The sequence below is a fragment of the Prunus persica genome, chromosome G3 (genome assembly GCF_000346465.2).
Source record: "Prunus persica cultivar Lovell chromosome G3, Prunus_persica_NCBIv2, whole genome shotgun sequence".
Lineage (NCBI taxonomy): Eukaryota > Viridiplantae > Streptophyta > Magnoliopsida > Rosales > Rosaceae > Prunus > Prunus persica.
In genome coordinates, this window is record NC_034011.1 from 1,871,811 (window position 1) to 1,896,938 (window position 25,128).

The 25,128-nt window shown below is 35.5% G+C and overlaps 1 protein-coding gene and 1 pseudogene across 2 annotated transcripts in view; both read left to right on the forward strand.

Annotated features, from left to right (window-relative positions):
- On the forward strand, window positions 4,927-10,580 carry LOC18781956 (beta-amyrin synthase). The gene is made up of 18 exons (XM_007214913.2): window positions 4,927-5,320; window positions 6,135-6,323; window positions 6,642-6,731; window positions 6,827-7,024; window positions 7,177-7,261; window positions 7,427-7,593; window positions 7,723-7,911; window positions 8,004-8,117; window positions 8,220-8,339; window positions 8,467-8,589; window positions 8,672-8,770; window positions 8,916-8,972; window positions 9,070-9,116; window positions 9,204-9,347; window positions 9,438-9,615; window positions 9,819-9,899; window positions 10,019-10,102; window positions 10,316-10,580. Exons 1-18 carry the CDS (start codon window positions 5,114-5,116, stop codon window positions 10,433-10,435), a joined length of 2,292 nt encoding a protein of 763 aa, XP_007214975.1. The 5' UTR covers window positions 4,927-5,113; the 3' UTR covers window positions 10,436-10,580.
- LOC18781700 overlaps window positions 17,446-25,128 on the forward strand; it is a 12,177-nt pseudogene continuing 4,494 nt past the window's right edge. The window contains exons 1-4 of the transcript XR_002270797.1: window positions 17,446-17,667; window positions 19,458-19,646; window positions 19,811-19,900; window positions 19,995-20,192. The product of XR_002270797.1 is annotated as a beta-amyrin synthase (transcript). The remainder of the gene's footprint in view (window positions 17,668-19,457; window positions 19,647-19,810; window positions 19,901-19,994; window positions 20,193-25,128) is intronic.

The window sequence follows — 25,128 nt, forward strand, 5'->3', positions numbered from 1 at the left end:
ACCACCAAGATGGCAAACTCAAAATTACTTAAGTTTTATTAGAAAAAAGTAATAATTCTAGAAACGCCAACTCACTTCTCAAAGTTTTTATAAACTCAATCCAATACGGTAGATGTAGATTAGGTAAGATAGTGTGCTCATTTCATTGCATTCAATTTCAGTCAAATCATATCTCACTTCTTTACTATAAGATGAAAGTTTTTATAAAGTCAATGCAATATGGCAGACATAGGTTAGGTCATGACAATGTGCTCATTCCATTGCATTCAATTTTGATCACCCTTCCTCAAGGACGGATCCATATTTGGGCTAGAGTGGAGAGAAACAAATTAGGTTTAGTTATGTAAACTCAGTATTCAAAAAAATAAATAAATAAATAATAGCCCACCACTTTTTCTAGAAAGTAGCCTCACATCTACAATCAAATACTTTAATACTTCAATTACTAAAGTTTTTTTTTTCTCTCTCTCTCTCTCTCTTCCTTGGTTTATTTAGCTTTTGATTTGGCTCAAATAATGTTCATATGTCTCTCTGATTTTATTTTTTTTCAAATTTATGGATGTTGCTTCTTTTGGAAATTTCAAAATATGGACCCTCCTTAACTAAACCACTCCGCTGAGCCAAAGTCCTCGAGCTTCAAATTGTTCTTCATCTAAGCCTCTGAATTTTAGTTTTTTTTCTTAAGTTTTCTTTTTTTGTTGTAGATTTCTTTATTCACATATCTCTCTAAAAATAAATTTTTTAATAAATTCTGAAAATGGTTTTTAATTTAAAGGAAATATTATGTATTAGTCAAAAGTATAGCACTTTCATTAATTTGAAGTTAATATTGCTTTATATATATATATATATATATATATATGTTTTAAATTAGGGCTTATAATTGATCCCAACAAAAAAAAAAATTAGCCCAACCTTGTAAATATTCCTCGGTCCGCCATTGCCCTTCCTGTATGTATGTATCCTACGCATGTTTTATTCTATTTTAGTTTTTAACCAATGGAGAACAAGTTTTCCCAGTAAACTGCTTGCACCGAAAAGCAAGCTAGAGAAGCAGACAACATAATCAACACTATCAACCAATATACAGAGCAGAACAAACTGCACAAACTGAACAAAACCCTGCAAAACAATTGGCCCGGCAAAGTTTTTCTCTTCCTCATTAATCCTAAAGATCTTGAAATCTTATGAAGATTTTCAACTCACTCTCTTGTGACCCCGCTTTAATTTCTTCTGCTCTAAGTCATCTAAATCCGTGCACGTCATGCATGAAATTTTTTGCCATCCCCACATGTAATAGCACTTGTTGCGCACTACATACACAAGCACATTTTGACCACACAACTTTGTCCTTCAAATTATAGTTCTCCTTGGGAGTTCGACCAAAGGTATACAGTATATTCACATTCATTTCTGTTAGATCATAAGGAGTAGAAATTAGTTTTAATTCAATAAAATTTTTAAGAAAAAGGAAGAAGATCAATCAAAAACAAAACAAAACAAAAAGCAAAGTAAAGTTATAACAATACCACTTTGATGGAACAAATAATCGTGGGTTTTTTTTTTTTTTTTTTCTCCAGAAGAATGGTGAAAAATGTAGGTGGATTTGGTGAGGGAGCAGACGTATATGGCAAGTTGACACAATATCTTTTGTTGTTTTAGTTGTAAATGTTCTATTTAGACTAAGCGGCGGCAATAACTATAAGAGTGCCTTTTCTTTTAGAGGTAATTCCGTTATTAATACAATAGGCATTAGCTAGAGTACACATTGGATCAGCTAAAAGTAGGTACCTATGCATACAGGTCATTAAAACCATAAATTACCTCTACTCTAGGTAATTAAATCCATAAGTTACCTCTAGCCCAAAAGCCAACTCTTGTGTTCATAATTATACCCATAAATTGCTTCTAGTCTGGGTAATTGAACTCATATAATAATATCTTTGGTATGGATCCTTAAACTCATAATTAAAGTAAAAAAGTAACCCATCTAAAATGTTACAGAAAAAGGAAAAAGAAACTCACACGTCCACAACAGGTACTCACCTTGAGTATACTGAGATAAAACTCCGTAAAAATTGTTTTGGAAAATCCAAGAAAAAAACTATTACCTAGAAGATAGGTAAGTATGTGTGCGTGTGTGTGTGTGTTCTCCTATGCGGACATCCGGACGTTATTATCGTAGGGACACCATGTACTACTTTCCTCTCAATTTACAATGGTATCCACATTATAATAATGTGATGATATCCGAATAAGAGAATAACTGATATACATAAATTCTATATATATATAGGACGCTTAAAAAAATTGCTTAAGAAAACTCAAGAAAAAACTATTAAGGCAGGTACATATGAATATACAGTGTGGAATGAGTCAATCATCCACTTTGGTTTTGATATTATAATATTATATAAAAATTAAAAAATTGCAGAAAATCTTTGTAAACAGAGCCAATCATTAGTTCCCAACCGTGGGGCGAATGGAATCCTATATATAAATCAGTTAATAAAAGAATAGAAAAAGCTTTTATTGTGTCACTTAAGTTATATAGGAATTCTTGAACCCAAGAGTTAAGAATAACAAGTTCTTCATTACCTATAATAGAATAACCACTTAGAATAACAAAACATATTATATTTGTCGAGAAGTGTAAAATTGTATTCGTGCGATCCTCATTGTGCATCTTGATCAATTGGATTGTTTCTTTGTAGATTTCGATGCGAGGCTTTTGTAAATGTGCTTCCGGGTATTCCTTTAACATTTCGCCCAAACGTAGGAGTTTTATGGTAAGAGACTATGATCCAACTACTCGATACAACGATCTATTAGATCGTGTCCTTAGGCATCGCGATGCAATCATATCACATCTCAACTGGGTATGTATATTTTTAGGCTTTCACAGTTTTGGTTTGTATATTCATAATGATACTATGAGCGCTTTAGGGCGCCCCCAAGATATGTTTTCAGATACCGCTATACAATTACAACCCGTCTTTGCTCAATGAATACAAAACACCCATGCTTTAGCACCCAGTGCAACAGCCCCTGGGGCAACAACAAGCACCAGTTTGACTTCGGGGGTGGTGATTTAGTGGCAGTGGGCAGCATACTTGCATGCAAGACATAAGAATCTTCGCAATTGTGGAATGAATCAATGGACAAATTAGTTAAGGAGTCAGTATCAATGTGATGTATCTCATATTAAATGGTCTAGATTAGTACCACAAAAATGGCGAAATATATTCAATCAACACTGTATGGCTCAAAATAAAGATTTATGTGATTTATATGAAAAGGATCGATTAATTAATTACCAAAAAAATTTCGAAACAGATTCATTACTGAATCAAAAAGATAATAAAAGATATGAACTGCCATAGAAAGATTTTTTTTTATGAATTGTTCATGTTCATTTAATTAATTTCAAATAAGTCGTATTTTGCTCAGACCGATAAATAAAGCTGAGGTGATAGTCAAAGCTGCTAGTAGAAAATCAAAATAACTAGTTATAGTAGGCATGAAAAGGCTAAATGAAATATGTTCTTTTTATACATATGTTTATAAAGCACTTCCCTAAGTTTCAAATTTTGAAAGATACGAGGATAAGCAAAAATACCAACCAATTGACAGAATAAATTCAACTGAAAATGTTTGATTCATCTATTATTATAGACGATACTAACAAAAATAGAGTAACATAAGTAAGAAATCAATTCATCATTTGTGACATTTACCCATGTCACACTTTTGAATCAACAGATTCATCGGTCAACTCTGGAGTTGACTAAACTAATATATGCATATAACTAATACATGTATATATATAGAATATTAAAATTATAAATAAAGTAATAATAAGAACTTTTTTTTTTATAACTTTATTCACAAAATTAAACTTTCTTTGAATCACTAATCACTGTGGAATAAAATTGGAAAATCATTTTGATCGTTGTTTATTGTATCGAAATATCTAATACTTTTTTTTTTTTCGAACTACAAGTGCCCTTGTAATGCACTTTATTTTTTTACTTTAAAGTGAATTCAGTAATAGTTCATTCACATAATCTTGCGATTGAAAAGAAAAAAGGTATCGCATGATAAGATCAATCGAAACTAGGTTTTACATTTTGTCTTTCCATATTAGAAAGCCCACCCTTGTAATTAGGTCAAGAATGTTCTACATGTTAAATCTCATTGGAATCCCTTAATATATATATATATATATATATATATATATATATGAAACACATATATAAGGAAACTCATACACACATACATATATAAAGAAACGTTGAATTTTAGGAAAGTTTTTTCATATAATTCCATTTATGGTAGGCATATACTATAAATTCCTAAAATTTTATGGACATACTAAGTGCCCATTTGGCATTGCTTATTTTGGGGTGATAAGTGATTTTAAAAAAAATTTAGAAAGCCCAGCCCGTTTGGTAAACTATGAGAAAATAACTTATTATTGTTAAAAATTGCTGTGAAAGAAAGCTATAAGGGAAAGCAGCTAATGAGGTACTTTCATTTTCTTATTTTTTGATTATGCAGGAATCAGTACCAACAACACTTTTAACAAAAAGTTGTACCAAAGGCCAAACTGTTTTCTCTCACAGTTGATTTCTCTCACAACAAATCTGACATCAATTATTTTCACAGCACAGCAATGCCAAACTGGCCCTAATTGCTTACTTGGTAACAGTGGACTGCAATTGAAAAAGTAGAGCGTGTGAATTGCATTCATTACATCTTGATCAAAATCGACCTATATCTAAGAAGCCCTAATCTAATCTTTCTTATGAGCTAGAATTAGGTATAGATAGATCTTGAGGAAGTTGGGCAAAGTTGAGTCTGTTAAAAATAATCCATATATCCCATCAGCCAGTGGGTTGGGGAGTTTCTATATATATATATATATATATGGAGGCTTCTCATACTGAGGATCACAACAATGCAAGCATTGCAAATGGTTTAAGAGCCCTTGAGAAATTTCCCAACCAAAAGCTTTTTGGTAGTTCTTCATTAAGAAGTGTACAACAACATTAATTTATAAGTAGTCTCTAGTGATCTCAGTCAAATTAATTGAGATAATCAAGAATTAATAATGTGGAAGCTCAAGTTTGGAGCTGAGGGTGAAAATGTTGACCCTTACTTGTTCAGCACAAACGAGTTTGTGGGAAGGCAGACATGGGAGTTTGATCCTCATGCAGGCACACCTCAAGAGCGAGCTGAGGTTGAAGAGGCTCGTCAAAACTTTTACAACAATCGTTACAAGGTCAAGGCCTCCAGTGAAATCCTCTGGCGAATGCAGGTACTTCACATTAAATATCTCTATTAGTAAAGATAGGGAGACGCACATTTTTGACACACAATGTTTTAGATTCAGTCACTTTCAATGGTTGTGATTGAGTCTGTGCTAAAAACGTACTTCAATTCTCTCTCATTTCTCTTCACAAATACAAAAACTATATTTATGAAATTGGATCATTTGTTAATTTTCAAGCTCAAAAAAATAAAATTTTAGTTGAAATTTGAATTTAAAACTAATAATAATAATCCGATTCAAAACTGAAAAAATCGAAAACCGGATTGAAATTGGTTCAAACAAGATGGCCAATTTCAAAAAAAAAAAATCACTAAAATCGGACAGAATCGAACCGATTAAATAGTACCGATTTTGATTCCGATTTGAGGCGAAAACTGGATCGCGTCCACCCCTAAGACTAACCATGAGACACATACCAAAAAAAAATATCAAAAAAATACAGCCATTGATACATTATGCTGTTAATGCATAATGTCATAATACATCAATTAATGCATTTGTAGCGTGCGTACCTTTTTTTTAATTATTATTTATTTTTTTATCAAGTGTAGCATGCATACTTGAACATGTAAGAAAATTTCAATGGTACAATTTTATTGTTATTAAAAGAACATGTAAGAGAACATGTAAAAGAACATGAAAGAAGATATAACTATTGCAAGTAAAACTACAGTTGAATTTAATAGATGCCAAAATAGTTGAACTATGTATCATGTTACTGGATAAAACTGAAGTTTTTATACTCGATTACATTTTTTTTCATCTTTCTGATAACTTTTTCTTTAACGAATAAATGTAGCTTCACAGAGAAAGAAATTTCAAGCAAACAATTCCCCAAGTTAAAATCGAAGATGATGATGAGGAACGTAGACATGAAAAAGCCACCGCTGCATTGAAAAGGGCTGTTGCCTACTGGTCTGCCTTGCAATCACCACACGGCCATTGGCCCGCTGAAACCACTGGTCCTTTGTTTTATACTCCTCCCGTTGTGAGTTGTAACTCTTTAAATTTGTTTCCAAAACAAAGTTTTTTTAATTCTCTTAACTGCGAAAGTGTGATGTGTAGATGAAATTGATATAGTTGGCCATCTGGGTTCCGGAGGAATTAATTCCCCTTTCTTTTATCTACTTACACTCCATTTTTTTAAAATTGTATGTTTTCACTCCTCTTTTGTTCACTTACACTCACTTTTATCTTATAGTAAAAAATATTTAAAAACAAAAGGGTGTGTAAATGGATAAAAGGGGAGTGAGAAAATCACCACCCTTTTTTTATCTTCTCTTTTGTGTCTTCCCTTAAAATGCAGGTCATGGCCCTGTATATTACAGGCCATCTTAATATGGTTTTCTCTGCAGACCATCGTAAGGAAATGCTTTGGTACATGTACTGTCACCAGGTTAAAATCATATTGTTATTATTTATATGGTTTTCTACATTAATTAATCATGTATAAGGATACCAGTTCAGCCTAGAGAAATTTGCACGTTGCAGAACGAAGATGGTGGGTGGGGATTACACATGGAGGACCATAGTATGATGTTTTGTACACTTCTGAACTACATTTGTATGCGTCTACTTGGCGAAGGACCCGATGGTGGTCTAGACAATGCTTGTGCAAGAGCAAGGAAATGGATTCTTGATCATGGTGGTGCAACACACTCTTCATCTTGGGGAAAGATTTGGATGGCAGTATGATCTTTTCTAACAGACTTATAATCTTCTTATCATATGATTATCATTTTTCATTTCTTTACGCGTGATTCATTTATGCTGAATTTTATGCACCAATAACTTATTGTAGATTAGTACTGTCTCAAATGATTAAATTTCTTTGATTGTAGATACTCGGTGTGTATGATTGGGAGGGAAACAACCCTATTCCCCCAGAGCTCTGGAGCTGCCCATCTTTCCTCCCTTTTCATCCAGGTTTGCGCAATTTAATTTTTCTGTTTGAACTCAGAAAACAGTATTGTAGTAAAGTACAATGGATATTGTTCAATTAAAAGGATGTAACTTTGACTTCAATGCGAATTCACTGATAGTTCTGTGGTTTGCAACTTTCTCATTCTGATTGATACTCCATATGTGCAGCAAAAATACTCTGCTATACTCGCATGGCTTACTTGCCTATGTCACATTTGTATGGGAAAAGATTTGTTGGCCGCATCACACCCCTCATTCTGCAACTGAGAGAAGAAATCTACAATGAACCTTACAATGAAATTAAATGGAGCAAAGTGCGCCATCTGTGTGCAAAAGTGAGTTTACATGGTTTGCATGCACCTAATATTTTTTATTCGTGCCACACCACCACATTTTGATGTTACTGAAAAATTTCTGCGCATGCATAAGATGAATGTTCAAAAAAAAAAAAAATTTCAATGCAGGAGGATAACTGCCATCCCCATGGTAAGTTACAATCCTTGATGTGGGATAGTCTTCACACAATCTGTGAGCCTCTTTTCACTCGCTGGCCCTTCAAAAAGTTCAGAGAGAAGGCTCTTCAAGAAACCAGTAAACACATTCATTATGAAGACGAGAATACTCGATACATTACTATTGGAGTTGTGATAAAGGTAATCAGATCATAATGGAAGAAAAACTAATAAGATGAGAATCGAATTCACATTGCTGCTATTTAAAATGCAACGTTATTTGAATTTGGCAGCCATTAAATATGCTTGCTTGCTGGGCTGAAGATCCGAATGGAGAATCTTACAAGAAGCATCTTGCAAGGATTGCAGATTTCATATGGGTTGCAGAAGATGGAATGAAAATGCAGGTTAGCTGTTTGCATATTTCAGGTTTTAATTTCAGCTTCTTGGTTGGAACTGCTATTTGGGCAACAAAAGTTCTGTTTCTGATTCATTGTACTCATATGCAGAGTTTTGGTAGCCAGATGTGGGATGCTAGTTTTGCCATTCAAGCTTTGCTTGCTGCAAATCTGAATGATGAACTTGGATCTGTACTTAAGAAAGGACATGACTTCCTTAAGAAATCTCAGGTTTCTGTACTTACAAGTTCTATAAAAGCCCTTTTCCTTCTTCCTTTCACTTTGACCATCAAGCATTTTTCTTTCTCCCCTTGCATTTTAAGTTGGCTAAAATATGCATCGGATTGTAATATTCTAGGTTAGGGATAATCCTTCTGGTGACTTTTTAGCCTATTTTCGCCACATTTCTAAAGGAGGATGGACTTTCTCTGATCAAGACCATGGATGGCAAGTTTCTGATTGTACTGCAGAAGCTTTGAAGGTGATTATTTTTGTCAAGCTGAGGGTTGAGCTAGAGCCATTACAATTGTATATGTTTCTCAAGCACATGTTATGTCACACAGAGTTGCTTGTTGTTATCGATGCTGCCACCACAACTCGTCGGTGAACAACTAGAACCTGAGCGTTTATATGATGCTGTCAATGTCATACTTTCTCTGCAGGTGAGGATTTAGATTGAATAAAAAGTAGTATATCTCTAAATGGGGAAATTTATAACTACTGAAGATAGTTATTTTATTTTCTCATTACTGTCCCTTTATTTTGTCATAATGGTATTAATGATCTCCATTCTATGATTTGAACCAGAGTCCAAATGGTGGTGTATCAGCCTGGGAACCGGCAGGAGCTCCAAAATGGTTGGAGGTAAGTAAGAAAAATCCCTTTAAGTGATCAAAGAATTTTAATATCTCCATTGTTTCAATGTGTATCACCACATGCATGTATTCATTTTCTCCTTCAGTGGCTCAACCCTATAGAATTTCTCGGGGATCTCGTCATCGAATATGAGTAACACTTTTGATCCAACATTTTCCGTTCTGTAATTCCTTAAGTTCTAGAATACATTCCTTGAAGACTAACATAAGAGTCATGCAGGCACGTCGAGTGCACATCATCTTCAATCCGGGCATTAGCTTTGTTTAGGAAGTTATACCCTGCCCACAGAAAGAAACAGATAGATAATTTCATCACAACTGCTGCAGGGTACATTGAAGACATACAAAATCCTGATGGGTCATGGTATGCTTGCCATAGATCAGATTATGTTAAGCAAACTTATGTTCTTACTTGTGTTAGAGAAATAAACTAAAGAGGCAATAATTATCACAGGTATGGAAACTGGGGAATCTGCTTCATTTATGGAACATGGTTTGCAATCAGAGGGTTAGAGGCTGCTGGCAAGACTTACAATAATTGTGCGGCTATACGCCGAGGTGTTGAATTTTTACTCAAAACTCAGAGAGATGATGGTGGATGGGGAGAGAGCTACATTTCTTGTACAAACAAGGTATACTTTCTCTTTCTTTCTCTTTTCTTTCCCCCTTTACATGAAATATGTTGAGGCTTTGTTGGTCTATTCCCAAAATACTCATAGCACACTAGCACATGCAGCTCAATTTATACCGTGCGCCTAGTTGTTCTGAGATTCATTAGTAAATATATTCTCTCTTCAGAGTAAACTAAAATTAATCTCTTGAATTGGTTACACAGGTCTATACACCTCTTGAAGGAGACCGATCCAATTTGGTGCAGACTGCAATGGGATTAATGGGTTTAATTCATGGTGGACAGGTTAGCACATGAAATTTACACCTAGCTATGTGCCAGCCACTTCCTCAGTTCTTTTACTTTTGCATATTTCTCTCCCAATTTCTAAGTTTTCTTGTTTATATTTTTTATTTATGCAATAGGCGGAGAGAGACCCTACTCCTATTCACCAAGCTGCAAAGTTGTTGATCAATTCTCAATTGGAAAATGGCGATTTCCCCCAGCAGGTACCATTCTAAAACACCATTTATTCTGCAGCATGAGAAAATCTTAAGTCTTACCGGGTTGTATACAACCATGAGTCTATTTCTCTTATCATATGCATCCGGTGATGAGGAAGTATTTTCTCCTTCACCAAGGAAAAAGTAAAATGGATATTGTTTAATTACTACTAGCTACAGGTTGCTCATCTTTTGTTTATTTTCGTTTTCTCATGACAGGAAGTGATGGGAGTTTTCATGAGGAATGCCATGTTAAACTACGCAGCATACAGGAATTCTATCCCAATTTGGGCTCTTGCAGAATACTGCCATATGGTTCCAAAGCCTCTCTATGTGTAGTCGTGTAGATTAATCTACCTGTATGTACGTATAAACGAAGAGTGTTGTCTGCTTAACACCATTAAGTAAAGGAAGAAAACAGTTTAAAAGTTAATGAGTTATTTATGCTGCCTATTAAAATACAAGGGGGTGAATATTCTCTTTATATTTGGTTTTGGATATCAGCTTTACTTTTAAGCATGTATTTTAAATATATTTTGTCCGAGTTGATGATAAATTTTATTAATAATACATATATAAATAAGGCTTTTCCCTACCCATTCTAACCCTTCTGCTCTCTCCTGCTTTTCTTCTTTACTAGTCTTAATATTTGTTCTCTATTTGTAATTGATTGATTGTGAATTACAGTGATTTGATGTGGCACAATGATTTCTTCCATGGTATTAGTATTAGAGCTGTAACACAGAATCTGAGATCCTGTTTCGTGTGCGACTCTGAGCTAAGTTTTTCACCTTTTTGTTTACTTTTTGCTTCTTCAAGCTCATCATGGATTTCTCTCCTATGTAATGTGTTCTTCACATGTACAGTTACATTTACAGCATCATATGTTTTCATATATTAAGTTGATTCCATTTCTGGTCTTTTGATCGGTGCGAGATCCTTGTTCTGAGTTAAGAAGGTTGAATTAGTTGTCAAGTGGTGAATTTGAGGCTCTAACTTGTAAGTTGCTATTGGAACATACGGGAAATTTGGTGACTTTATGTCTTTTAGTTGGATGACACCAATTATGTGTCTTCGAGTACTAAGATTCAAAAATTGTTAAAAGGTTATCATCTAATAGGGTTTCATGATGGAGCAACTACATGTCCTACTGATGAACACAGTGATGAGTATCATCCAATAGGGTTTCTTGCTTGGCGTTCAAGTATAATGAACATTGGTTATTTAAGGACAAATGAAGCAACAACCATGAAGAGTCATAAACTCTCAAGTGGCTGGGTTAAAGGTAAAAACAGGGATCTTACCAAGGAGTGGGAGAAAAGGTGATATCAGAACAAGCCATTGACACTCTTGAAGGTTTGCCCTTAACATCTTCAACTGTAGACTGCAACCTGCAAATGCTGCTCTTCAGTTCTAGTCTTTGCTGCCGTGAATTCTATACTTTCTCGCTCTCCACGGCTTAAAGATGAGACGAGTCCAGAAACGCTTCAAGAGTCTTAAAAGTAGAAATTCTGTGAGGCAGAGTACGAAGTCATCTAATAAAGATTCAGTTGGTGAAATCTGGAATTTGGTTATATATTTCAAAACTTTGCCCTAATCTGTTATTTCATTTCTAGGGTGTTCATGCAGGAATGGAGTGAATAGAGTTGAAGAGCAGAATGTAGTAAAGTAGCAGTTACAAGGAAAACTCATATTCATTTACTTTAGAGTTGAAGCCTTGTGCCTCATACATGATACATGTGTGTATAAGTAAGATACAATATATTTATATATATATATATATATATATAATATATGCATAGATTATTAAATATTCTTCAGCGGTTACATAAATGAACAAAGGAAAAAACTCCCATCAGTTCCTGCAATAGAAAAAGAGTAACAAATAGTAACAAATCTGTGCACGTCATGCATGAAATTTTTTGCCATCCTCACATATAATAGCACTTGTTGCGCACTACATACACAAAGCACATTTTGACCACACAACTTTATCCTTCAAATTATAGTTCTCCTTGGGAGTTCGACCAAAGGTATCTTTTGTTGGAACAAATATTCATTTCTTTAGAGTTTAAGGAGTAGAAATTAGTTTTAATTCAATAAAATTTTAAAGCAAAAGGAAGAAGATCAACCAAAAACAAAACAAAACAAAAAGAAAGTAAAGTTATAGCAATACCACTTTGATGGAACAAATAATCGTGGGTTTTTTTTTTTTTTTTCCAGAAGAATGGTGAAAAATGTAGGTGGATTTGGTGAGGGAGCAGACGTATATGGCAAGTTAACACAATATCTTTTGTTGTTTTAGTTGCAAATGTTCTATTTAGACTAAGCGGCGGCAATAATTATAAGAGTGCCTTTTCTTTTAGAGGTAATTCCGTTATTAATAGAATAAAAGTAGATACCTATGCATACAGGTCATTAAAACCATAAATTACCTCTACTCTAGGTAATAAAATCCATAAGTTACCTCTAGCCCAAAAGCCAACTCTTGTGTGCATAATTATACCCATAAATTGCCTCTAATTGAATTCATATAATAATATCTTTGATATGGATTTTTAAACTCATAATTAAAGTAAAAAAGTACCCATCTAAAATATTACAGAAAAAGGAAAAAGAAACTCACACGTCCACAAGAGGTACTCAACTTGAGTATACTGAGATAAAACTCCATAAAAATTGCTTTGGAAAACCCAAGAAAAAAACTATTACCTAGAAGATAGGTAAGTACATGTGTGTGTATGTATATATATATATATATAGAAATTCTCCTATGCGGACGTCCGGATGTTATTATCGTGGGAACACTATATATTTTCTACTACCCTGCTTTCCTCCATGTTTACAATGACATCCGCATTATAATAATGTGAGGACATCCGGATGAGAGAATAACTGATATACATAAATTCTATATATATAGGAACCTTTAAAAAAAATTTCTTAAGAAAACTCAAAAATTAAAAAATTAAAAAATTAAAAATTAAAAAAAATAAAAAACTATTAAGGCAGGTACATATATATACAAGGAAACACATTTTATATATATATATATATATATATATATATATAAGGAAACAGTCCCCTTCTATTGAGGGACGCCCTTTAGGGTACCATACAATTTTTTTCCCAATGATCCAAACCATCTATTTTTTAGGTCTTCATTCATAGATCATCCTTACAAAAAATTAGACAAATCGGAAACCGTTTTGACATCCAATTGTGTCTTACAAAATCAATGAACACGGTGCTTTAAGAAAATGCTAAAATTTCAATAACTTAATTGAGTGGTCAAATGATATCGGATTCAAGTGGTTTTTTTTGTAGAGATGATCTTTGAATGAGTATCTACAAAATAGACGGTTTGGATTAGTGAAATACAATACGGAGTGGGGCCTACAAGAGGTGTCCCTCAAATAAGCTTATATATAAGAAAACTCATACACACATACATATATATAAGTCAACAACCAGAAAGCTTCCCTCCTCATTAACTACAGTAAAATATACACCATATATCCCAAATCATCCCTTACCCAGGACATCCACCACTCCAAGTCATCAATTGATTTGATTTTCACCTCTTGGTTCTACAATCGGTCATCCTCGCCCCAATTATCAGTCAGCCTTAATGTCTAGCTATGATCCATTTCAAGTCACAACTCATTCTCACACCCAATCACCAGTAAATTATACAAAAACATCTCCATATCTTCACAGAAGTAAAACCCATCTCTTTGTGGTTCAACCCTGTTACAATCATCTTGCTAATCCAGTCAAAATCGCTAAAGCCTATTTACCTCCCAATCGTCATTTCATCCATCCTCATCCAGAAAAGTCACTCCATTATTATCGAGATATCCTTTTCGAAACCCAATCTCTCATAATCAAACCAATCAAAGCAAGAGATGATCCCAATATAGAACTCCATCTGTTGATGCTCTTTTTCGGAGAGGGTCAACTTAGAGAGATGTGGTGAGTCTTCAGTAAAGGAGAAGGTGAAGACCTTCTGAAAGGGAAGAACCTCCAGAAGACAAAGTGGGAGAAGGCTTTCCAATGCTTAAGTCAGCTATAAGTGGTAACTTTGGCTGAGTAACAGTAAAGGTGAGAAAGTAGTTATCCTTTTTACTTGGGTACTGTTCCCTATTTATAGGAAAGTGAAAATGGAAGCCTTGCACAAAGTTTCGATGTGGGACTTTGTGCAAGTCACTGTGGTAGTGACACGTGTCTTGGAGATTAGGTTCGGCAGTCTAGAGCTTCAGCAGTCAGGAGCTTCAGCAGATGTCTGGCACCCTGGAAGACTGTCTTCCTTCTGTAGGGGAGAAGGCGTGCCTGCCTTGGTGTTAGTCGTTTTGAGACTGGATATGTTCGGTTGATTATGGCGTAAACACTATCATTCCTTGTACATTCAAAAAATTCTCAGTCAAACTGAATGGGAAGATTATCCTTACTCCTTTAGAACACTCAAATTAGACATTTGATACAATTATTATGACTACATTGAAGCCTGGCATGTCATTTTTATGCACGAAACCGAAGATTTCAGTCACTCTTGGTTCATTAACTTTGACAGTAAATTCCAAAGTCCCTTCCCATCCTAGTTCCCCTCCTGGTGGGAAAAACATAGCCTTGTCATGGATCTATTTCCCGAAGGCCTTAGAGAGTTAATTAGTCATTTTAATTAGAAGTATAAATTCAAAAAGGAAGATGCCTTCTTTCCTACTCTCTTAGTCTTTGCTGCTAAATATAAAGTGTTGTTGTTGGTTTATGTGGTGAAGGGGTTTAGGACAATAGACAATGGTTAAAACAAAGTAATTTTATTATATTGGAAGAGAATAGTACATAACTTGGTGTAGGCTAATTGGCCTTCTTAATATATTATTTTGGCTTATTGGCCACCACACTTAATTTAGACTAGTTTGGACTATTTGGCCCTTACACTTAGATTGGTGAGCTTATTGGCTCCTCAACATAACTTTGTTTGGGTAGCTCTTAACTCCCTAATGGTTCGGGAGTTAGCTTCTTTACTCCCACATAGATTGGGAGTTGATTGGTTCTCTCCACTCTGCTTGGGAAGGCTACAAGTCCTTTTACAGATGAGAGTAGCCGACATAGGCATTCTCCACCGACTTAGTCTCTTTACTCCAGCCACAAGTGTGTTGCTTTCTCTAGATAATTCTCGAAGGTTCCACATTGGTTTTGCTAACATGTAAGCTTCTCCAATAGTTTAGGCTCTTCCACCAAGTTAGTCATATTAATGATTCTTCTAGAACCTTTGGGATCTTTTTGTCACAAATGGACGTTAGTATTTTCAACATAAAGTCTCTTGGATACTTAAATGGTCCCACAAGCTAATTGGGATTCAAGAGAGTTATTCAAACAAATTTCAGTAAAATGGTGGGATAAATTCAAGCATGAAAGAATCATTGAATAAGTCTACACCGAGTTCCCACTTGCCAAGTCACCTCAACAGAAACTAGCCACCTCCGAACCTTCTACCTCTTCTTTTACAATTGAAGGAAAATCCAAGTCAGAAATTCAAGAATTAGCAAGACAGCTCATGCTTCAAGCTTCACAGTTAAGGGATGGCGATGAAGATTGCTCATCACAAGCCTCATCCTCAAGTCTCAAGAAATAGTCCTCCCACTCAGAGGATTAATTCTCTCAGTCAAACATTGTGATGGGCAGATTACCAAGATGCCCAAGAACCTTATGATCTCAATGAGGATTGAAGTGATTGTTCCCGGTTACTATTCACTGGAAGACAAATCTTGAGCAGTAAACCCGACAAAACACTATTCATCTACAGTGCCAGTATGCCTTTAATTTACAGTCTGCTCGTGCATCTACACTACTCAATTATTCGAGACAAGTTAGTATTCACGCATGCGTCAGGAGTTTCACCCGTACGTGATCCTACAGTGTAAAATAATTCAAAGCAAGTTACTACAAGTAATAGTATCCGTTGCCCTCTTCTATATAAATAAGTGGCCTCAGTGCCTGCCTAGAGCAAGTTTCAGTTTCTGAAGTTTTCATTTCCTCAGCTTTTAAAATCTGTAAAAACAATGTATCTCTATCTACCTACTGCCCGCAATCAATAAAATCTTCCAGTCAAGACTTTCTTCAAAGATTTTTCTGTAAGTTTTATGTTTTGGTTTACTGCATTGTTTTCAACATTAGTTTTATATTATTTTAATATCTGTGACTACTCTGAACTACTCTGAAGAAACCAATTCTGGCAACTGCTTACCCTCCTAGTATTAGTTATATATATATAAAGAACCGCTGAATTTTAGGAAAGTTTTTTCATATAATTCCATTTATGGTAGGCATATACTATAAAATTCTAAAATTTTATGGACGTATTAAGTGCCTGTTTGGTATTACTTATTTTTAAAAATTTGGGAAGCCCAGTCCGTTTAGTAAAATATGAGAAAATCACTTACTGTTAAAAATTGCTGTAAGAGAAAGCTATAAGGGAAAGCAATTAATGAGGTGCTTTTATTTTCTGATTATGTAGGAATCAGTTTTGAAGAGGCGCTGAGTTTAATGATTATGCGGCAATTATTTTCTGATTATGCGGGAATCAGTACCAACAACGTTTTTAACAAAAAGTTGTACCAAACGCCAAACTGCTTTATCTCACAGTTGATTTCTCTCACAGTAAATCTGACATCGATTATTTTCACAATACAGTAATGTCAAACTGGCCCTAATTGCTTACTTGGTAACAATGGACTGCAATTGAAAAGGAGAGCGTGTGAACTGCATTCATTACATCTTGATGAAAATCGACCTATATCTAAGAAGCACTAATCTAATCTTTCTTTTTAGCTAGAATTAGGTAGATAGATCTTGAGGAAGTTGGGCAGAGTTGAGTCTGTTTAACATAACCTTGCTAACAATAGAGGTAGACTAATAAATAAAAAAATTAACTACAGAGGCAAAGTACGTGCCAGTGTTAAAAACAATCTAGACTTCATTAATAGTCGGCTGGTAAATTAGTAATAGTTGGCTACTAATAGTTGTGGGTTAAGTAAGGAACATTATTATCACATTATCTAAAATAGTGTCCCACTACTTTATGTCTTGATTATCACATTATCTAAAATAGTGTCCCACTACTTTATGTCTTTTGATTATCACAAGAGAACAAGTTTCTTCTGTCCGCCACCAGTAATATCATTCCCATATCCCATCAGCCAGTGGGTTGGGGAGTTTCTATATATATATGGAGGCTTCTCATACTGAGGATCACAAACAATGCAAGCATTGCAAATGGTTTAAGAAGTGTACAGAAACATTAATTATAAGTAGTCTCTAGTGATCTCAGTCAAATTAATTGAGATCACCAAGAATTAATAATGTGGAAGCTGAAGTTTGGAGCTGAGGGTGAAAATGTTGACCCTCACTTGTTCAGCACAAACGAGTTTGTGGGAAGGCAGATATGGGAGTTTGATCCTCATGCAGGCACACCTCAAGAGCGAGCCGAGGTTGAAGAGGCTCGTTAAAACTTTTACAACAATCGTTACAAGGTCAAGCCCTGCAGTGACATCCTCTGGCAAATGCAGGTACTTCACATTAAATATCTCCATATATATAGTCAAAATCGGGAGACGTACATTTTTGACACACAATGTTTTAGATTCAGTCACTTTCAATGGTTGTGATTGAGTCTGATATTTGCTAAAAACGTACTTCAATTATCTCTCATTTGTCTTCATAAATCTCAAAAACTATATTTACTAGCTTCTCTACACGCACTTCCGCGCCTGCGAGAGGCTTTTTTTTATAAAAAAAAAAATTTATTTTAGAATTAAAAAAGATAATGGGTAGTTGTGTTTCATAAAAATAGGATTCATTATCTGATTTTTCTTTTAATTTTAATTTTTTTAATATGAAAAAGTGTGAATTTACCATATTATCCTCATTTAATTAATAATTTCATTTCTTAATGTTTGCATTAACTATGAGCCTTTTCTGGTATTTTGAATATTTCATCATTCTCTGCCTGTTGATTTATATATATAGATGAAAATTGACTATTTAAAAACGGCTGGTGATATTGATATGGTATTGATAGCATTTGCAATGGTTATGATCAATGCAATTTTAGTGCATGAAATTGAACTAAAATAATAAAATCTCATTTGCAATGGTGTCATTTAGTTCATTGCAATAGATGCAATTGCAATAGAGAGGGCGATGTGATGAACCCAAATTGCAATAGACTAATTAAGGATGGGCATTCAAACTGGAAAATCAAAAAATTGAGCCGAATTGGACCGGAAAAAATCGAGTTGACCAAAAATAAATCGGATCGGTTTGGTCCAATTCCAATTCCGATTCTTGTAGCGAAAAAATCAGACAGGGCCGAATCAGACTAGTTGTGTATTATTTTATTTTATTTATAAAATTATTTAAATCTAATGCTACATTTTTAATCTCATAACTAATATTTTCCCAAGCCCAACTTCTAAACTTCTCTAGCCCAATGTCTCTCTTTGTATGAAATTGGATAATTTGTTAATTTTCAAGCTCAAAAAATAAAATTTTAGTTGGAATTTGTATTTAAAAAAATAATTTATAATAATAATAATAATAATCCGATTCAAAATTGGAAAAATTAGAAATCAAATCGAAATTGGTTCACTAGACAGCTATTTTCAACAACAAGAAAATCAATAAAATCGGACAGAATTGAACCGGTTAAATAGTACCGGTTTCGATTCCGATTTGAGGTGAAAATTGGACCAAACCAGACTACGCCTACCCCTAAGACTAACCATGAGACCCACATACCCAAAAAAATACAGCATTAATGCATAATGTCATAATACATCAATTAATGCATTTGTAACGTGCATACTTTTTTTTTTTTTTAATTTAAATTTTTATAATTTTTAAAATCAAGTGTAGCATGCATACTTGAACATGTAAGAAGATTTCAACGGTACAATTTTATTGTTAATAAATTTATCCATTTTATTTTATTTGAGTATGTAAAAGAACAGGCAAGAAGATATAACTATTGATCTGAAGCTATTAAAGTGTACTATTGCAAGTAAAACAAAAGTTAAATTTAATAGATGCCAAAACAGTTGAACTATTGAACAACCATTGTGGATGCTCTTAGTGCTATTGGGGACAAGTAATATGTCAGTAACAAAAACGTATCGACTACAAACAATTGAAGCAAACAATTCCCCAAGTATGGACTATGAATTGTTGGAGATTATGAAGGATGGACTATGAATTGTTGGGGATTATGTATCATGTTACTGGATAAAATTGAAGTTTTAATACTCGATTACATTTTTTTCATCTTTCTAATAACTTTTTCTCTAACGAATAAATGTAGCTTCACAGAGAGAGAAATTTCAAGCAAACAATTCCCCAAGTTAAAATCGAAGATGATGATGAGGAATGTAGACATGAAAAAGCCACCGCTGCATTGAAAAGGGCCGTTGCCTACTGGTCTGCCTTGCAATCACCACACGGCCATTGGCCCGCTGAAACCACTGGGCCTTTGTTTTATACTCCTCCCCTTGTGAGTTGTAACTCTTTAAATTTGTTTCCAAAACAAAGTTTTTTTAATTCTCTTAACTGCAAAAGTATGATGTGTAGATGAAATTGATATATTTGGCCATCTCGGTTTCGGAGCAATTAATTCCCCTTTTTTTCTTCTCTTTTGTTTCTTCCCTTAAAATGCAGGTCATGGCCCTGTATATTACGGGCCATCTTAATATGGTTTTCTCTGCAGACCATCGTAAGGAAATGCTTTGGTACATGTACTGTCACCAGGTTAAAATCATATTGTTATTATTTATATGGTTTTCTACATTAATTAATCATGTATAAGGATACCAGTTCTGTCTAAGAAATTTGTACGTTGCAGAACGAAGATGGTGGGTGGGGATTACACATAGAGGGCCATAGTATGATGTTTTGTACACTTCTGAACTACATTTGTATGCGTCTACTTGGCGAAGGACCCGATGGTGGTCTAGACAATGCTTGTGCAAGAGCAAGGAAATGGATTCTTGATCATGGTGGTGCAACACACTCTTCATCTTGGGGAAAGATTTGGATGGCAGTATGATCTTTTGTAACAAACTTATAATCTTCTTCTCATGTGATTACCATTTTTCATTTCTTTACGTGTGATTCATTTATGCTAAATTTTATGCACCAATTATTAGTGTATAAGCTGTGAGCTAAGTAAAGTTAGAGTAAATAAGCCTTGTTTTAAATTGTGTATTCACTTAGTCTAGATTATGACAAGTGTAAGGCTGAGATTGTATTGTTGATTGTGTGTGTACAGCTAAAGCTAACGGTTATGTACTCATGCCTTTGTGCGTGAATTTTGATACTGAATATACACTCACTCTCAGACTTTGAGAGTAGTAGAGCATTATACATATAGCTTGAATCTTCCTCTATTCTCTCTGTTTTTTCCTCTCTACTCTAATCTTCCATAGAAACCCAGCTAAGAATTCAAACACTAACATGGCCTCAGAGCCAGGTTCGATCTGAAATCTGGGCTTAGACTGTGCGACATTGCTGCAATCGAGCTGCACTCAAGCTCGTTCTGGTTCTGGTGAAATCGTTGAACCCCATTGTTCTGGTTCAGGTGAAATCGCTGAACCCCATCGTTTTTTATTTTGATTTTGAGATTCGTATCATCTAAGCCTAGAGATGGCTGGATCTGGAGGTTCTGAGGTGAGAACTCCGATCTTCTCCGGTGAGAACTACGAGTTCTGGAGAATCAAGATGGTGACAATCTTTAAATCTCATGGGTTATGGAAATTAGTTGAAAAGGGGGTTACGATCTCTGATTCAAAGAAGAACATGGCTAAAGGAAGCGCAAAAGAGGAAGACGATGAGAAAACTGTGGCAGAACACATGCGAGATGCGAAAGCTCTGGGTATTATCCAGAATGCAGTCTCGAATCAAATATTCCCTCGAATTGCCAATGCTGATACAGCAAAGATGGCATGGGATCTGCTATATGGTGAATATCACGGCGGTGATCAGGTACGATCAGTTAAACTCCAAAATCTTCGACGTGAATTTGAGTATACTAGGATGCGTGATGATGAAATGTTATCTGAGTATCTTACACGGTTGAATGAACTAATTAACCAAATGAAGACGTTTGGTGAGGTATTGCCTAATGAAAGGCTTGTGCAAAAGGTTTTAATAAGTCTTAGCAAACCTTATGATCCCATCTGTCTTGTGATTGAGAATACGAAGTGTATAGACAAGGTTGAATTACAGGAGGTTCTGGCAATTCTTAAGAGCCAGGAACAACGATTTGATATGCACACTGTTGATGCCACTGATAAGGCTTTTGGCTCTTTTTCTGTGAGTCCAAAAGGTCAGCAACATAAGGGTAATTCTCAGTCAAGTGGATCTAAGAAAAACTGGAATGGAAAGGGCAAGAAGTGGGATTCAAAGCCTCAGTCCCAGCAAAAGTCATTTGCTAATCCTGCACAGAATTCAACATCTGCAGGATTCATGAAACAAGATACAGTTAAGCCACAATGCAGGGTGTGCTCTAAGTTTCATTTTGGAGAATGTCGATACAAGGGGCAATCCAAATGTCACAACTGTGATAGGTTTGGACATTGGGCTAGAGAATGCACAGCAGGCAAGGTTGTTCAGAAGGCAAACTGTGCTAATCAGGTAGAAGTGACAGGAAATCTGTTCTATGCTAACAGTGCAATTACTGAGGTCAATGTGAGTGGGAATTGGTACATTGATAGTGGTTGTAGCAACCACATGACTGGAAATGCTGAGCTTCTTGTGGATGTAAGGACAAATGTCACTGGAAAAGTACAAATGCCCACTGGAAATCTGGTAGATGTTGCTGGAATAGGTTCACTTATGATTGATACAAATTCTGGCAGAAAGTGCATCAAGGAAGTCATGTTTCTGCCTAGTTTGAAGGAAAATTTGTTGAGTGTGGGACAGATGGATGAACATGGATATTATTTGCTATTTGGTGGAAGAGAGTGTTGTATCTTTGATGGTCCTTCACTTGATTGTCTAGTTATCAAGGTTAAGATGAAAAGTAACAGATGCTACCCTCTGTCTCTAATGCAAGCTGATCAAATTGCATTGAAGGCTAGTGTGATTGAATGTACCTGGATTTGGCACAAGAGACTAGGACACCTAAATCTTAGAAGCCTCAAGCAGCTTAGAGAAAAGGAAATGGTGCATGGTCTTCCACATCTTGAAGATGTAAATGGTGTATGTGCAGGATGTCAAATGGGAAAACAACACAGAGATTGGTTTCCAAAAGGACAAGCTTGGAGAGCTAAGAATCCCCTAGAATTGATACACATAGATTTGTGTGGTCCCATGCAAAATGAATCAATTGCTGGGAATAAATATTTCATGTTGCTTATTGATGATCACACAAGAATTTCATGGGTTTATTTCCTAAGACACAAGTCTGAGGCACTAATCTGTTTCAGAAAGTTCAAGGCAATGGTGGAGTTACAATGTGGATTCAAAGTGAAATGCCTAAGGAGTGACAGAGGGGGAGAATTTCTCTCAACTGAATTTAGCAAGTTGTTGGAATCTGAAGGCATACAAAGACAGTTATCCATTGCTTATACTCCACAGCAAAACGGAGTAGTGGAGAGAAAGAATAGAACAGTTGTAGAGATGGCTAAGGCAATGCTTCATGATAAAGGCATGCCATACTTTCTCTGGGCAGAAGCTGTACATACAGCTGTCTATATTCTAAACAGATCACCTACAAAAGCCCTTGATAACATGACTCCTTTTGAAGCTTATAGTGGGAGAAAACCAGGAATTGGTCACTTAAAGGTGTTTGGATCACTCTGTTTGTGCATGTACCAGCTGAAAGAAGACAAAAGCTTGATGCAAAGTCTGTCCAAGGTGTGTTTGTGGGTTATGCAACCTGTGAGAAAGGGTACAGAGTATTTGATCCAAGCACTAAGAAGCTGATTCTGTCAAGGGATGTAGTTTTTGATGAAACCAAGTCCTGGAACTGGAAGGAAACTTCAGAAAATTCTGTTGCTATGACCTATGTTCCAAAGCAACCTGAAAATGGAATTGAAGTGATTCCACATGAGTTGACTGAAGTCGAGAGAAGTCCTTCTAGTCCTTGCATTTTCTCTCAAGCTGAAGAACAAGAGAATGCCATTCATGAGCATGCTGATATCTCTCAGCCCTATAATCATACTCCATTAAAGTGGAGAAACATAAATGACATTCTAGCACAATGCAATCTCTGCATTGTGGAACCTGAAAAATATGAAGAGGCTGCACAGGATAAGGCTTGGATAAAAGCAATGGAAGAAGAGCTGTCCATGATTGAAAAAAATAAGACTTGGGAGCTTGTAGACAGACCAAGTGATAAGCAGGTTATTGGTGTGAAATGGGTGTTCAAAACCAAGTTGAACTTAGATGGCTCTGTACAGAAGAACAAGGCAAGGCTAGTTGCTAAAGGGTATGTGCAGAAACCAGGCATTGATTATAGTGAAACATTTGCTCCAGTTGCTAGACTGGATACAATCAGAACACTGATTGCTCTTGCTGCACAAAGAAGCTGGAAGCTATTTCAATTAGATGTTAAGTCTGCTTTCTTAAATGGAATATTGCAGGAAGAAGTGTATGTTGATCAACCTGAAGGGTTTGTGATTAATGGCAAGGAAGATAAGGTTTACAAACTATACAAGGCGCTTTATGGCTTGAAACAGGCACCTAGGGCCTGGTATGGAGAGATTGATAGCTATTTTGCTAAGTGTGGGTTTGAGAAAAGCTTAAGTGAAGCAACTCTCTACACTAAAACAAGGGGAGAACATGATATACTAATTGTCTCCATCTATATGGATGACATTGTGTATACTGAAAACAATCAAGAGATGCTAGATGAGTTCAAAGAAGATATGAAGGAGAAGTATGAGATGTCAGACTTGGGTCTTCTTCATCATTTTCTGGGAATGGGGGTGATTCAAACAGAATCTAGCATTTTCATTCATCAAAAGAAGTATGCTTCTGCTTTGTTGGATAAGTTTGGATTGAAAGAATGCAAATCTGTTTCTATTCCTCTTGTGGCTACTGAAAAGTTAAGTAAAGAAGATGGAAGTGGTGCTGCAGATGAAGAGAAGTACAGAAAACTTGTAGGCAGCTTATTGTATCTTACTGCTACAAGGCCAGATGTGATGTATGCAGCTAGCCTATTAGCTAGATGTATGCAGCTAGCCTATTAGCTAGATATATGCATGGACCTTCTAACAAGCACTATGGGGTAGCTAAGAGAGTCTCAGATATGTCAAAGGAACATTGGACTATGGTTTGCATTATATGAAAGGCAAGAAGGTAGTTTTAGTTGGCTTTTGTGATAGTGACTGGGGGGGATCAGTAGATGACAGCAAGAGTACCTCAGGCTATGCGTTTTCCTTTGGTAGTGGAGTGTTCTCATGGGCTTCTGTGAAACAGAATTGTGTTGCACTTTCCACTGCAGAGGCTGAGTATATAAGTGCTGCTGAAGCAACAACTCAAGCAATATGGCTCAGGTTTGTTCTTGAAGATTTTGGAGAGTTACAAGCTGAAGCAACTCCTTTGCAGTGTGACAATACATCTGCAATCTCAATATCTAAAAATCCAGTGTTTCACCAAAGGATTAAACACATTGACAGAAGATATCACTTCATAAAGGATGCCTTGCAGCAAGGAATTGTTGATTTGGTATACTGCCCAACCAAAGAACAAGTAGCAGACATTTTTACAAAAGCCTTACCAAAAGATAGATTCAACTATCTCAGAGATAAGCTTGGAGTTGTATCAGCTCAAAGCTTAAAGGGGAGTATTAGTGTATAAGCTGTGAGCTAAGTAAAGTTAGAGTAAATAAGCCTTGTTTTAAATTGTGTATTCACTTAGTCTAGATTATGACAAGTGTAAGGCTGAGATTGTATTGTTGATTGTGTGTGTACAGCTAAAGCTAACGGTTATGTACTCATGCCTTTGTGCGTGAATTTTGATACTGAATATAC

Bases quoted from the DNA above. Each gene is read 5' to 3' on its own strand.
- LOC18781956 (XM_007214913.2), top strand. From the start codon at position 5,114: ATGTGGAAGCTCAAGTTTGGAGCTGAGGGTGAAAATGTTGACCCTTAC. The intron at 8,771-8,915 runs GTGAGGATTTAG...GATTTGAACCAG, and splicing joins ATGTCATACTTTCTCTGCAG to AGTCCAAATGGTGGTGTATC. The intron at 9,900-10,018 runs GTTAGCACATGA...TTTATGCAATAG, and splicing joins GTTTAATTCATGGTGGACAG to GCGGAGAGAGACCCTACTCC.